Source organism: Lepus europaeus, chromosome 5, assembly GCF_033115175.1.
Source record: "Lepus europaeus isolate LE1 chromosome 5, mLepTim1.pri, whole genome shotgun sequence".
NCBI lineage: Eukaryota > Metazoa > Chordata > Mammalia > Lagomorpha > Leporidae > Lepus > Lepus europaeus.
In genome coordinates this window covers 56,377,157-56,392,591 of record NC_084831.1, presented here as the reverse complement: position 1 = coordinate 56,392,591, position 15,435 = coordinate 56,377,157, and the positions used below count along the sequence as shown (strand labels likewise).

Here is a 15,435-nt window from a genome sequence, read left to right as displayed (position 1 = left end):
ACATATTCACCAAGACATAGCATAGATTAGGACAGAAAGCCCAAGTCTCAATAAATTACAAGGGACTGAAGTAATACAGGGCATGTACTCTGATTAAAATGGAATTAAAGTAGCAATCAATAACAGTAAGATATCACACATATTTTAGAAATTAAATATACTGTAAAATAATCTATGGGTCACAGAAGAAATCACAGAAGAAACTAGAAAATATTTAAAACTAATTGTGGGATGTAACTAAAGCAATGCTTACAGGAAAGTGTGGTTTTAAATGCTTCTACTTGAAGAAAATGGTAAAAATCAACAACTTCATTTCAACCTTAAGTTAGAAAAGAGGACAGTCAACCTACACTATAAGAAATAATAAAAGACATAAATTCATGAAATAGAAAACACGTAAAAGCAAATCAATTAAGGAAACCATTTAAAAAAAAATTGGCCAACACAAATACATTTCCCTTTCATTCTCTCTCTCTCATTCTGTCTGCCCAGCTAGACATTTCTTCATTTTATTGATCTTACTTAGTTTTATTGATTTGACTCCTTTGTCCTTCTTCTGACCTGCAGATATTAAAAAAATATTATAAATACTTTCATGCCTACCAATTTGACAACTTAAATGAAAAGAACACATTTTTTATATATAAAAAATTTAACTTGTTAAAACTGATACAAGATGAAACAAAATTTGAAAACAAAAACCAAACAGAAACAGGAAAAAAACTGGAAAAAAAAATCCTACTTATATGGAGTAAAGAAACTAGATAATCAAAAATCTGTTCTCAAAAAAATTCCAGGTCCAGATGTTGTAGTGGTAAATTCCATCAAACACCTAAGCAAGAAATAACACCAATCTCCAGAAAGTACAGGAGGAGAGAATACATCCAAAGCTAGTTTTGTAAAAAAGTAAGAATCCTAAAAACAAAAAGTTGTGACTGACACGGGAAAAAGAAAATCTAGAACAAAGTAAAGGAAAATCAGGAGTATGGGGAGCAGGCGGCCCACTGAGAAGGGGATCAGGTAAGCAGACCCCCGCAGCGGGTGAGGGGCATGTGGGAATACATGTTAGACCAGCACCTGTGCAGAGGCCCCACAGCAGCAATATGCCAAGGAAGACCAGGAGGAAAGTGTGGTGTACGGAAGACCCAAGTTAAGAACGTCTACCTTGGAAGATGAAAAGGTTCAATACTACTGCTAAGTAAACGAAGACCTTAGAATTAGCAAAGTGGAGGTCACTGGTAACCCTGGGGAGAGCGGTTTTATGGGATTGGTAGGGGCAGAAACTTTATCAAGGCGGGGTTGGCTTACTAGAAAATGAGAGCATGATATCCAATGAGTATGGACATCTTTTTTTTTTTTTTTTTTTTGGGTGGGTTATGCTTCCAATGGGAAGAGAAATGGGATTGTAGTTGGAAATAGGAGGGTCAGGAAAAAGGTTTTTGTTTTTTGGTTAAGATTGGAGAGCAGCAAGTTTACATGCTAATGGATGACTTAGAAGAGTTGAAAACTGAAAGTGCAAAGAAAAGAGAGAGAAAACTGCTGGGGAAATGCCCTGCACCAGATGTCAGGGGCATCTCCAGTGTCTGTGTATTTTGCCATTTCAAAAGAATTCTGGGGGCCGGCGCCGCGGCTCACTAGGCTAGTCCTCTGCCTGTGGCGCCGGCACACCGGGTTCTAGACCCGGTTGGGGCGCCGGATTCTGTCCTGGTTGCCCCTCTTCCAGGCCAGCTCTCTGCTGTGGCCCGGGAGTGCCGTGGAGGATGGCCCAAGTGCTTGGGCCCTGCACCCGCATGGGAGACCACGATAAGCACCTGGCTCCTGCCTTCAGATCAGCGCGGTGCACCAGCCGCAGCAGCCATTGGAGGGTGAACCAACGGTAAAGGAAGACCTTTCTCTCTGTCTCTCTCACTGTCCACTCTGCCTGTCCAAAAAAAAAAAATTAATTAATTAATTAAAAAAAAAAAAGAATTCTGGGGCTGGGTATTTCCCTAACAGTTAACACGTGAACCTTCCCATGCTGGAGTGTCTGTGTTCAGCACTGGGCCCCAGCTCCTGACTCCAGTTTCTGTTAATGGGGCACTCCAGGTGGCAATGGTGATGGCTTAAGTACTTGTGTTTCTGCCACTTACATGGTTTCTAAAAAATTATGAAAATATACCTGATGTCACTGAGTAAATGAGCAACATAAATCATTAATAGAGCACTCTTGAAACAAGTCCAAGGTGCTGCCAGTTCTTTTCGTGATCCAAGCAAGAGTCCCAGGAAGCTGTTTCCCCTTCACTGCTTTGCGTCTTATGGATTGTATCTTGCTACTTTCTAGGATGCTTGCTCAAAATTTTGCTTTTCTTGATGAAGGCAGAATTGCACACAATTTGATTTCTTGAACTATTTGCAAAGGAAGTCTATGGGAGGAGTTCTACCCAGGAATGCATACATGGGATTTTCATTTTCCTGAGGCTGTTGCTATAGTTCCTTTGGCAACAGAACTATATACAATGAGCTAATTAAAGATTTAAAACATATTGTTAGGCAATTTAGACCTACATTCTTAAGGTTAACTTGAAAGAAATAATCATAAAAGCAGAAAAAGTGTGTACCATAGAGTTTTGTGGTAAGTCAAGAATCACAAAATGTTTTTATTAGTGTTAATTACTTTGCTCCCTTAACCAAAAGATTTTAACAACATGTTAGATTTCCTGCCAAGCTATATAGTATGCACAAATCAGATCCAAGTCTCAATAGGATTTGAGTAGTGAAAAGGGAGGGCAAGAACCCCTGGAACACTAGTTTTCATGTACTGAAAGGAGAAATAATGGACAGAGAGCTCATGTCAGGATTCTAGATTGTTTAAACTAAACAAAAATTAACCATAAAGCAGTGGTTGTTATTTTATCTAAACACGGTGAGCTCAAATTAGGAGCACATAGGTCAGTAATCTGCTTTGAATAATCTGTTTTTGGCTTATCAAACAAGTTCTATAAGCAATTATAATTCCCTTTATAATTGTTAAGATGCTAGTGGCAAGAATGGGAGCCAAATTCCTATTTAAGGGCGCTGAAACAAGGTGAAGTAGGGAATCTGGGAACTAAACCATATCCAAACCCTGCTTTCATCTACAGAATGTGGGCACAGTTTGGGGACCCTGGGCCTCCACTTTGAGGAACGCCAACTCAGGATAAAAGGAATAGGGATAGGTACTCAGGGCTGGGCCAAAAGGGGAAATCAAAAACCATAAGTACACAAGGTAGAGTTACCCTAATTAAAACCTGTTACACATCTGTAGCTTCCAAGATAATGTAGCACTGGCACAATGATAAATAAATAAATAAACCAATGGAACCAAATCAAGCCTGCACATACATGGAAACTCGACTAATGACAAAATACACTGTAAACAAATGATGAAAAAACATGGATTGTTCAACAGATAGTGATAGGACATTTGGAAATACAAGGAAAAAAGTGAAATTGGCTATGTACTTCATATCCAATCCCCAAATCAAGTCCAGGTGGATTAAAGTCTTACATGAGGCCGGCACCACGGCTCAATAGGCTAATTCTCTGCCTGCGGTGCTGGCACACCAGGTTCTAGTCCCAGTCAGGGCGCCGGATTCTGTTCCGGTTGCCCCTCTTCCAGGCCAGCTCTCTGCTGTGGCCCGGGAGTGCAGTGGAGGATGGCCCAAGTGCTTGGGCCCTGCACCCCATGGGAGACCACGATAAGCACCTGGCTCCTGGCTTTGGATTGGCACAGCGCTGGCCGCAGCGGCCATTTGGGGGGTGAACCAACGGAAGGAAGACCTTTCTCTCTGTCTCTCTCTCACTGTCCACTCTGCCTGTCCCAAAAAAAAAAAAAAAAAAAAAGTCTTACATGAGAGAGGCAGAAGTTTTAAAATATATAAAATACCTTTATGTCTTTGGGAATACAAAGAAATTTAGGGGCCGGCATTATGGCACAGCAGCTTGTGCTGCTGCCTGCATTGTGGGCATCCCGTAAGACTGCTGGTTCAAGTTCTGGCTGCTTCACTGGTGATACAGCTCCCTGCTACTACACCCATGAAAACAGCAGAAGATGACTCAAGTACTTGAGTAAGTGCACTCACGTGGGAGATCCAGATAGAGTTCCAGGCTCCTGGCATTGGCGAGGCCCAGACCAGGCTGTCCTGTTGTGACCATTTGTCAAGTGAACCAGCTAATGGAAGATGTGTATGTGTGTGTGTGTGTGTTTGTCTCTGTCAAGTAAAATACACTGATCTTTTTTAAAAAAAAATTAACAACACAAAAAAGCAGAAACCAATAAGGAAAGAAGTACTTGAAAAACTGACTTAATTAAAACTAAAGCTTGAATTCTTTTTTTTTTTTTTTTGAAATTTATTTTATTTATCTGAAACAATTACAGAGAGAGGTAGAGACAGAAAGAGAGGTCTTCCATCCACTGGTTCACTCCCCAGATGGCCACAATGGCTGAAGGATCCAAAGCTAGGCGCTTCTTCCGGGTCAGGGCATTAACATGTTGTGGCACGGCAGGTTAAAGCCCTGGCCTGAAGCACCGGCATCCCATATGTTCACCAGTTATAGTCCCGGCTGCTCCTCTTCTGATCCAGCTCGCTGCTATAGCATAGGATAGCAGTGGAAGATGGCCCAAGTCTTTGGGCCCCTGTACCCACATGGGAGACCCGGAGGAAGGCTCCTGGCTTCAGATCAGTGCAGCTCCAGCCGTTGCGGCCATCTGGTGAGTGAACCAGCAGATCAAAGACCTTTCTTTCTTTCTTTCTTTCTTTACCTAACACTTTCAAATAAATAAAATAAATCTTTAAAAAAGATATAATAAAGGATGTGCTCAAAACTGAGAACATATTTATGAAACTAAATCTGCAAGACAATCTAATGTAGTAACCAGTAGCCACATGTGGCTATTTTAACTAAAACTGAATAAAATTAATTTACTTAGTAGCTCTGTTTTGGTAGCCAGAAATAGCTAGTAGCTGCTCTACAGCACCAAAATGGAGCACTTTTACCATCACAGAAAATCCTCTTGGGATATCACTGATCTAGATACAATTTTCAAATTTCTGAAACGACTAAAAAAAATGGACAAAGGGCAATATTACACATCTGGCAGAACAAAAAAGAAAACATGCAAAAAGTCATTTCAAGTTCATTGGTAATCAGGGTAACAAATTAAACTTATTAAGATACCACTTCAGATACTGCAGACAGGCCAAAGATCAGGTAAGATCTACTACTGAAGGCAATGTTGATCAGAAAATATCTAATACACTGCATTAGGAGGATAATCCAGATGGGCCCCTGGGCAAACAGTGCAGCACTACCCAGTCATGCTTAACACTCTGGGGCCATAATTCTATTCCGGAGAAGCAATTCTCTAACTGAACAGCCTCCCCAACTTCCTCAAATTCAGGACATTAAGAAATATGTCAGAAGACACACACATACACACATACACAACACACAACCATACCACCATTTAATTGGCAGGAGTCCAAGTACAATAAAGTGCCTGCAATTAAAAGAATTATTCCATTGAAATTGTATCAAGATCCAAACACTAGAAAGACCGAGGGGCCGGTGCTTGGAGCGCCAGGTTAAAGCCCTGGCCTGAAGCGCCGGCATCCCATATGAGCGCCGATTCTAGTCCTGGCTGCTCCTCTTCTGATCAAGCTGTCTACTGTGGCCTGGGATAGCAGTAGAGGATGGCCCAAGTCCTGGACCCCTGCACCCACGTGGGAGACCCAGAGGAAGCTCCTGGCTCCCGGCTCCGGATCGATGCAGCTCTGGCCTTTGCGGCCATCTGGGGAGTGTACCAGCAGATGGAAGACCTCTCTCTCTGTCTCTTTTTCTCTCTGTAACTCTGTCTTTCAAATAAATAAAATGATAAATCTTTAAAAAAAAATGAAGTGCTTCTAAGGATCATGATACTGACACATCAATAGAAACAATATGCCTAACATAAAGAACAAAAATAGCCAAATTAAAAGTTAACTTAGGAGCCGGCGCCGCGGCTCAATAGGCTAATCCTCCGCCTTGTGGCGCCGGCACACCGGGTTCTAGTCCCGGTTGGGGCGCCGGATTCTGTCCCCGTGGCCCCTCTTCCAGGCCAGCTCTCTGCTATGGCCCGGGAGTGCAGTGGAGGATGGCCCAAGTGCTTGGGTGCTGTACCCCATGGGAGACCAGGATAAGCACCTGGCTTCTGCCTTCGGATCAGCGCGGTGCGCTGGCCACAGTACGCCAGCCGCGGCGGCCATTGGAGGGTGAACCAATGGCAAAGGAAGACCTTTCTCTCTGTCTCTCTCTCTCTCACTGTCCATTCTGCCTGTCCAAAAAAAAAAAGTTAACTTAGGGATAAACATACACACATACATACAAACTGAAGCCCCCTCTCCTTCAATAAACAAAGTAAAACAAAAGGGCAGGGATATGGCTAACAACAACAACAAAACTTAATGTGGGGACAGGTGTTCAGCCCTTCAGTAAAGATACCCATGCCACACACTGGAGTGCCTTGGTTCGATATCCAGCTCCACCTCCTGCCTCCAGCTTCCTGTCAGTGCAGATGCCAGAAGGCAGTGGAGATTGTAAAGTACCTGGGTCCCTGCTACTCACATGGCAGCCTTAGCCCAGCTCCAGCCATTACAAGTATTTGGAGAGTAAACCAGCGGGTAGAAACTCTGCCTCTCAAATAATAAATAAATAAAATTTTAAATTGAACCCTAATATAAAATTAAATTTTATATATAAAATATATTTTCTATCTATCTACTTACATATGGATATACACTGAAACAAACAAAAAAACAGCAAGGCAATGGCTAACAAAAATTAGAATAAGGTTACCTCTGGTAGCAAGATAAGGCCATTTAAGACTGGTGATATTTTACTACTTTAGCTAGGTGGTCACTTCAGATGCTCGTTTCAATATATTTCTTTACACGCATATATTTTATAATGTCTTTACATATTTGATACATTTCATAATCTTTTGAAAAACCAGTTTAGGGGCTGGTGCTGTGGCATAGCAGGTAAAGCCACTGCCTGTAGAACCGGCATCCCAAATGGTCGCTGGTTCTAGTCCCAGCTGCTCCACTTCCCATGCAACTCTCTGCTATGGCCTGGGAAAGCAGTGGAAGATGGCCTAAGTCCTTGGGCCCCTAAACCCATGTGGAAGACCTGGAAAGAGCTCCCGGCTTCAGATGAGAGCAGCTCCAGCCATTGTGGCCATCTGGGGAGTGAACCAGCAGATGGAAGACCTCTCTTTCTCTCTGCATCTCCTTCTCTCTCTATGTAACTCTGCTGTACTTAACACAGAGTTGGTCCTCTGTATATAAAGTCAAACTAAAAATGAACCATAATGAAGAAGGGGGTGGGGGAGGGAGGAGATGGGATGGAAGTTGGGGTAGGAGGGTGGGTATGGGGGAAAGAACCACTATATTCCTAAAGTTGTACCTATGAAAAATGCATTCATTAAATAAAAGCTTTAAAAAAACAGTTTAATGATTTACCAGCTGGTAAAACCTTGGTAAACTGGTGACTCTTCTGGGCAGTTATTAATCAAGTGAAGATGATATCTGGAACCTGCTCATGAATGGAATACTCTCTGCTATGGTGTGGATATGGTTTGGAGATGTCTCCCAAATGTTTAGTTAACAGAACTAAGAGTAGAAACTTAATCCAATCGCAGTGTTATAAGGTGGGGCCTTAGGGGGAATGACTGGATTGGGTTGGATCATTATGATGAAATCCCCATGAATAAATTCTGAAGGCTTTCTAGACCAGGTAAACAGAGACAGTCATGCTCACTCCCTCCTGCTATCTACTGCCTTAGGCCTTGGCAAGCAAGAACACCATCCCCATATGCAGAACCAACAGAGCTACCCAAGCTCAGACTGTGAACCTCCAAAACTGTGAGCCAAAATAAGCCTCTTTCATATAGAAGCAGCTTGTCTTAGGTATTTCGTTACCAAACAAAAACAGATGATACACTCTGTTCAATTCAACCCACAGTACTATCATCATAATGATGTGATAGCAAAATTTTCAGTAAATATGCAAACATGAGTATTTATTATTATTATTTTTATAGTGGCCACAGAGCTGAAAGGATCTGGGAATCATGTTGCAGAAGAAGAAATTATTTAAGGCTTGAGTATATTAAAATTAGGCTGAATGATAATGACATAACGATCTCTACAGCCTAGTAACAATAGGGATAAAAGCGGGCTGGCGCCGTGGCTCACTTGGTTAATCCTCTGCTTGTGGCACCGGTATCCCATATGGGCGCAGGGTTCTAGTTCTGGTTGCTCCTCTTCCAGTCCAGCTCTCTGCTGTGGCCTGGGAAGGCAGTGGAGGATGGCCCAAGTGCTTGGGCCCTGCACCCACATGGGAGACCAGGAGAAGGCACCTGGCTCCTGGCTTCAGATCGGCGCAGCGCCGGCCTTGGCGGCCATCTGGTGAGTGAACCAACGAAAAGAAGACCTTTCTCCCTGTCTCTCTCTCTCACTGTCTATAGTTCTACCTGTCAAATAAATTAAAACAAAAACAAAAGGGACAAAAGACCTATTTGTTCAGAGTTCTTTCCAAGGGTAGATTGGAAGTCAAAAGTAATAATATTTTAGTTCCATATAGATAGAACTTAACAGCAATTCTTGTTTTGGATGAAAATCTACATTTAAAAAATAAACTTGGTGGGGCCAGCACGGTGGCGCAGTGGGTTAACGCCCTGGCCTAAAGTGCCGGCATCCCATATGGGCACTGGTTCGAGACTCGGCTGCTCCATTTCCTGTCCAGCTCTCTGCTATGGCCTGGGAAAGCAGTGGAAGATGGCCCAAGTCCTTGGGCCCCTGCACCCACGTGGGAGACCCGGAAGAAGTTCCTGGCTCCTGGCTTCGGATCAGCACAGCTCCGGCGTTATGGCCATCTGGAGAGTGAACCATCGGATGGAAGACGTCTCTCTCTGCCTCCCCTCTCTTTGTGTTAACTCTGACTTTCAAATAAATAAATAAAATCTTTAAAAAATAAATAAATAAACTTGGCTAAATTTGAAATATAGATAATATTGTTATGTGTCAAACTTAATTCAAAAACCAGCTCTTCTACTTAATAGCCTAAGACTACAGTGAACTTATTTTACCTCTTGGAGCCTCCGTTCCTCATCTGTAATAGGATAATATCGTTCCTTCAAGGTTATTTGGCAAAATTCAAGTGTGATACTATGTTAAAATGGCATAGCACCAGGGTTCAGGTACTATAATTAAAAAAAATATTATTGGAGGACTTCAAGTGGTTTATAGCTAAGTAAAACAAAGACACCAGCTCAAGGAAACAAAAACAACTTCCACATTAGAAGAGAGTTGAAGTAAGAACTTGTATCTGTTACTTCAAGGAAAGCAGCAAAACTGATCTCCCTGGATCAAATGAACTCTAGTCTCCCTAAAAGTTTCCTTGAAACTGCTTTGTGTAGACATCTTCTCTCATATAAACTCTTCTACATTTCATGGCCCTACAGCACTTCCTCATTCTCTGGAATAAAGACAAGGCAAGAATTATGATGATAAGACTTGCTACATACAGCAAAGGACATTACTAGCTTTTTAAAAAAATCTAAAACTAAGAAAAAGAATACACTGACATTTTCTTAATTTAACCTGCAGAAACCAATAAAAGTCAATGTTTATAAACAGGAAACACTGAACTTCAAGATTAAACCACAGTAATTTATTATAAATAAATAACTATCCTATAAATAACTTTCTTCTTCTCTAGCACTTTTGAAGTTTGCATTGAGTTCTCCATGAATAAAATAATGGCAGGATCTCAAGGAGTTTAAATTATTAGGCATTTTACGTAATAATTTTATTTCATGGAAGCATTCTGATGTACTCAGGCTTTCAGCTTGGTCCTGTTTTTTACTTAAGTTTCTATTCTAGCTTCAAATTACTGGGTGACAGCCACAGACTGTAATGAAGTTGGTAGATTTGCTGAAATTAAAACCGACCCCTCTGCACCAGCTTTCTTTTCAAGCACAGATCAATTATTTATGACCAAGCTCACCAATGCCATGTTTTAATTTAGGAGGCAGTTCATCTTGAAGCCAGCTATAAATAAAGTAAATAGAATCTGGCCTCAAAAGTTCTTGGCTCCAAGGAGCACTGCAAGGAGATGAGAGCAAAGAAGCAGAGGAAGATGACAAGGAGAGGAAGGAGAAAGCGAAGACAAAAGAAGCCAGCCTCTAGTGAGCTGCTTTTACGCTACAACCTTCCAGATCCTTGACTTCATTTTAATCTTAGTTCATCTGACAATGCTTCATGCAATTCTCACACCTCCATAAGGCAAATGTTATGTCCTTCTTTTTTAAGACTGAGAAACTGGGGCTGGTGCTGTGGTGTAGTGGGTTAAGCTGCTGCATGCAGCAACGGCATCCAATATGGGCACTGGATCGAGTTCCAGGCGCTCCAGTTCCTATTCAGCTCCTTGCTAATATGCCTGGGAAAGCAATCGAAGATGGCCCCAGTCCCTGCCCCCACATAGGAGACTGGATGAAGCTCCTGGCTTTGGTCTGGCCCAATCCTGGCCATGGCAGCCATTTGGGGAGTGAACCAGTGGATGGAAATTGATCTCTCTCTCTACCTCTGCCTCTCCTTCTCTGTAATTCTTTCAAATAAATAAATAAATCTTAAAAAAAAAAAGATTGAGAAACTGGGGCCAGCATTATGGTGCAGCAGGTTAAGCTGCAACCTGTGATGCTAGTGCTCCCGTAAAAGTATGAGTTTGAGTCCCAGCTGCTCTACTTTCTATCCAGCTCCCAAATAAATAAATAAATCTTAAAAAAAAATTGAGAAACTTCAGTTCAAAATGGCTAGCTTGCTTACTGAGACTACAGACTAAGCAGGAAAATCAAAATTAGACCTTAGATTTGTCTGATTCTAAAACTTGGACACTTATAAGTATTTTCTCTATTGGTTGAAATAATTTGTGATATTTTTATATTTGAGTTGTTTAGGAATTTTCAAAGAAAGGAATTAAATATTTCCATTGAAGAATGTCTGAGAACCTGTAGTGTAAGGTTGCCACCATTATGCATACAATGTATATGAAATCACAAGTCTTGGTGGAGACTGTCTGCAGTAAGCACTGTAGCCACATCTAAGAACAAGACAAAGGGAAAGTCAAGTGCTCAGTGGCCTCTTACCTGCTGTACTTCACTTTCTCCATTTGAGATTTTCTCAGTGTAAACAAAGGAGTTGAATATTCGCTGCAAGAAAAAGAAAATGAACAAACATTAGATTTTCTAAATAGCACAGCCATTTTCCACAAGAGCATGTGTGTGAATAAATGAGTTGTTTACTATACATGCACAGCCAAGTAGGGGAAAAAAAATCAATTAAAAAACAGTAATTTTACAGACAGAAACCCAAGTATCAGCCAAAGTCAATCACACCATATAAGAATACCCAGGCACCTTTGTAGTGAAATGAACCAGATGTTACACTGTATTTTCCATTTTCAAAACTACATTTAATTATAGATTTCCGGAACCCATGCCATTTCATCCGACTGGTATAATCTGACAAAGTTGTGTTTCTCATTTAAATCCTGAACTCCCTCAACGCTGTAATTGTTTACAGACACCAAAATCTAATGCAATAAAGCTCTTAAAAAAAAAGCTTTCCTGCCATATTCTCTCATCTCCCTATCCAGCCAGAACCTACCCAATGTGATTTATCACCATTGTTACTCAAACATCCCTCAGGATGGTAGCACAATAGGGCCTGCCAAATATGTGTGGCCTTAAGAAAAGAACCAGTTTTCACATGCCAGGAAATATGACAGCCATGCCAAGACATGAGGCCAAACTGTGGCACACAAGCACACACATTCTTCCACTGCTCCCTGCCAAGCTATATGTTGCCTGTGTTTAAAACATCTCTACAGAACAGGTTTTTTTATACTATTTGTTGAACTCTTTACTTAGTATAAGAATAAGAATTAATCTTATGTGTATAAAGTTAATTGAAAATAGATCTTAGTAAAAAATAATGGGAATAGGAGAGGGAAGAGGAAGAAGGGTGAGAGTGTGGATATGGTGGAAAGAATCACTATGTTCCTAAGGTTGTACTTAGGAAATGCATGAAGTTTGTATACCTTAAACAAAAGAACATCTCTACAGACTTATGACTTTACTGAGCCATGTCCTTACAGAGTAATCACAAGAGATATAACAAACTAAGGAAAGAGAATGCAAGTTTCATATCTGTTAGAGGTGCAAAAAAAGAGCAGCAGCCTCATCATTTATCTTAAACCTTTAAAGATACCACTGAACTCTCTAGTTGAGTAAGAAGTCAAACATGGAGATGTCAGCCAAAATTTCCTTTTCCCTTTCTATCCTACTGCCAAGCGTTTGTCAGCATCTGGGACAGCTTCCCAGACAGCCAAACACACCTGCATGGTTGTGGTGAGAAAGACAAGTGCCAAGTTCATCAAGTGCTGCACGACCAAAGCAGAGTGCAAATGAAGGAAGGGCAAGCTGGGAGGGTTTGGAGGGGGCCTGGGGGAGCACAGGGTGAAGGTAAGCAAACAAACCTGGGAGGGACTGGGATGGAATAGGATGGAACTACAGTCTGGAAGAGTCTAATGATGAATCACGGTGCCTCCCATCATTTTCCAATGTGCCACTCAGTCATTCAGCATAGGTTTATTGTCTCTTTCTTTCCTTATAATGATTCTGCTGATAGGAATGTCTTACAGATTTCTGGTAATACTCATAATAACAACTAGGTTGGCTAACATTTCCTGAATACTTGCCATAGTGCAGACACTGTCCTAAGCATGTTACATCTTATTTAAGTCTTATTAAACCCCTTTGTTATAGGTATTATTATTATCTCCATTACATAGATGAGGAAACTGAAGCATGTCTATTGAGTACCTTGTGTAGTACACACATTATGCCTCATGTGCCTATCTTATGTGATCTTCATTTGAAAATTACTATAGCTCTAAAGAGGGAAAACTAAGACCCTGGGAAGTTCAAGAACTTTCCCAAAATCACTTGCAAGGCTGGAAAATGAAGCCAAGCACTGTGATTCCAGAGCTGGTGCTCTAACTCTATTATCTTATAAGAATTTGCTTCCTGATGCTTTACACATTTAAAAAACACTCTTGTCAGGAGCTAACATCTGAACATAATGCAGATCACCAACCCCTATCTGTTATTCCAAAATTCAAAAGGCACTGAAAATCAAAAGTTCTGAATCACACATTTGTTAGCAAAATATGAAATGACCTGAATTTATTTGGCAGTAAATCCTAAATTGAACTGGTGTATAGTCACAGTCTTTATTAAACCAGTGTGAACATCTCTAAGTTCCCAGTTCTCAGTTTTCTGGGGAATACTTTAGTTGACTTGATTTTTTTTTTTAAGGATTTATTTACTTTATTTGAAAGTCAGAGTTACACAGAGAGAGGAGAGGGAGGGAGAGGGAGAGAGAGGGAGAGAGAAGGAGAGAGAGGGAGAGGGAGAGAGAGAGAGAGAGAGATCTTCCATCCGCTGGTTCACTCCCCAATTGGCTGCAATGGCCAGAGCTGCGCCAATCCCAAACCAGGAGCTTCTTCCGGATCTCCCACGTGGGTGCAGGGGCCCAAGGACCTGGGCCATCATCCACTGCCCTCACAGGCCACAGCAGAGAGCTGGACTGGAAGTGGAGCAGCAGGGTCCCGAACCAGCGCCCATATGGGATGCTGGCACTTCAGGCCAGGGCGTTAACCCACTGCGCCACAGTGTCAGCACGCCCCCCCCCCCCCTTTTTTTAAAGATTAGTTCACTTGATTTTAATACACTTAGGCTGAGTCAAGGTCATTACCATCCACACCCCCAGAATACATGTTATATTTTTATAAAATTTTATTTTCAAACATTCTTCTGCACCAAGAGTACATTTTTATTAAAAATGAAAACACTTCACTTACTGACTCCAGATCTTGATGATCTAGATCTTCCTTACTTCAATTCTGGCAATGATGTTTGAATTGATGCAACATCTGCCCTATCTTGGAAGGTATAAACCATCCCACTCAAGCCAACGGCCACCAAGGGTCAAATCAGAGGCTTCCTTCTCCTTTCCATTAAAAGAAAAGTGAATTCCTCAGAAGTAATGAAGAACACTCAAATCAGCCGGGAAGAGTTCCCAAGACTGTTTTTTTCTCCCAATACCTAAACACAGTCATGACTGCTTTCTAAATATATAGATCTTTTTCTGGCTTGTCACCATTTTTCTGTTCTCTACAACTAATAGATGTGGATGGGTAAAAGAAAATGTTAAAAGCAAAAAAGATCTTTCAGAAGTGAGCAGTGGTTACCCTGCAGACTTCCTGTTTCATACTACCACTCCAGAAGTGAAAGATGATCTGCTAGGGTCACAGTTGGGGGCTATCACCAAAGCAAATACTTTTTTGTGGTGGTGTTAGGGGTAGAGGTGAATTTTAGGAACTGTAGTGAAGGCCACGAGACCCTAGAGAAGTAACTCATGATCAGCCACATCTGTTGCCAGGGTAAAAGTTCAGGCTTATGTGCAGGTACAAGTTCTCAGGGTACAGAGTGAACTTCCACTGTGCTGAACCCTGTCTGGAGAGTAACTTTCTTTAAAAGGTGGGGCTTGCTAAGCTCAGCTCGCAAAGGTCTACTAATTTTATGGTTTACAGTTTCACCTAAGTTATTGCACTTGATCTTTACAACAATTGTATAAAGGTACACAGGGCACGGAACCAGGACATGTTTTACAAATTAAAAAAAATACAACTCAGAAAAGAGAAAACATATCCCCGGTACAAAATAGAATCACTGAGGGCAGAACCCACATCTTTAGAAACAGAACTGCTAAACGTATTTACTCACAATACCAACTGTTCAAGATAATCTAGGAATCCTATTACCCACATGTGGAAAAACTGAGGATTTAGGATTTTCTTATCCATTTTATTTTAAACAAGGCACAACGTTGGGAATAATTAAAGAGTCACAGACAAAGGTTTTTTTTTTTTTTAATTGCTTTCCATTGCTACGTGAAATTGTGAATGAAACAGAATACAGAGTTTTGTCTTTTACATGAGAGTCAAGAATTCAGAATGTTATATCTCCCCAGCATTTTGGTGAGCTCAGGGTAAAGACTATCTTGGTTATTAGAGGACTTGAAAAATGGAAAAGCTTTCCTAAAACCTGGAAGTGATGAGCAATCCTGACAGGTGAGAGCCTTCCGTCTCCTCAGATGATTTACTCATGGTAAAAGATTAGAGAGGGAGCAGCGTGGTGGGCATTCCACATTCTATTCCAAGTGGTCACTTTCCCTTGTCTGACTCCCTGGAAAACCAAAGGAATTCCAGAAATGTGTACTCTTAATCTGAACACCACCATAGGGAGTCAAGTGA

General features: G+C 41.3%; 1 protein-coding gene across 1 annotated transcript in view; it reads right to left on the bottom strand.

Annotated features, from left to right (window-relative positions):
* CACHD1 (cache domain containing 1) overlaps positions 1-15,435 on the bottom strand; it is a 241,146-nt gene that overhangs the window by 140,711 nt on the left and 85,000 nt on the right. The window contains exon 2 of the mRNA XM_062191475.1: positions 11,204-11,266. Within this exon, the coding sequence (XP_062047459.1) occupies positions 11,204-11,266 (63 nt within the window). The remainder of the gene's footprint in view (positions 1-11,203; positions 11,267-15,435) is intronic.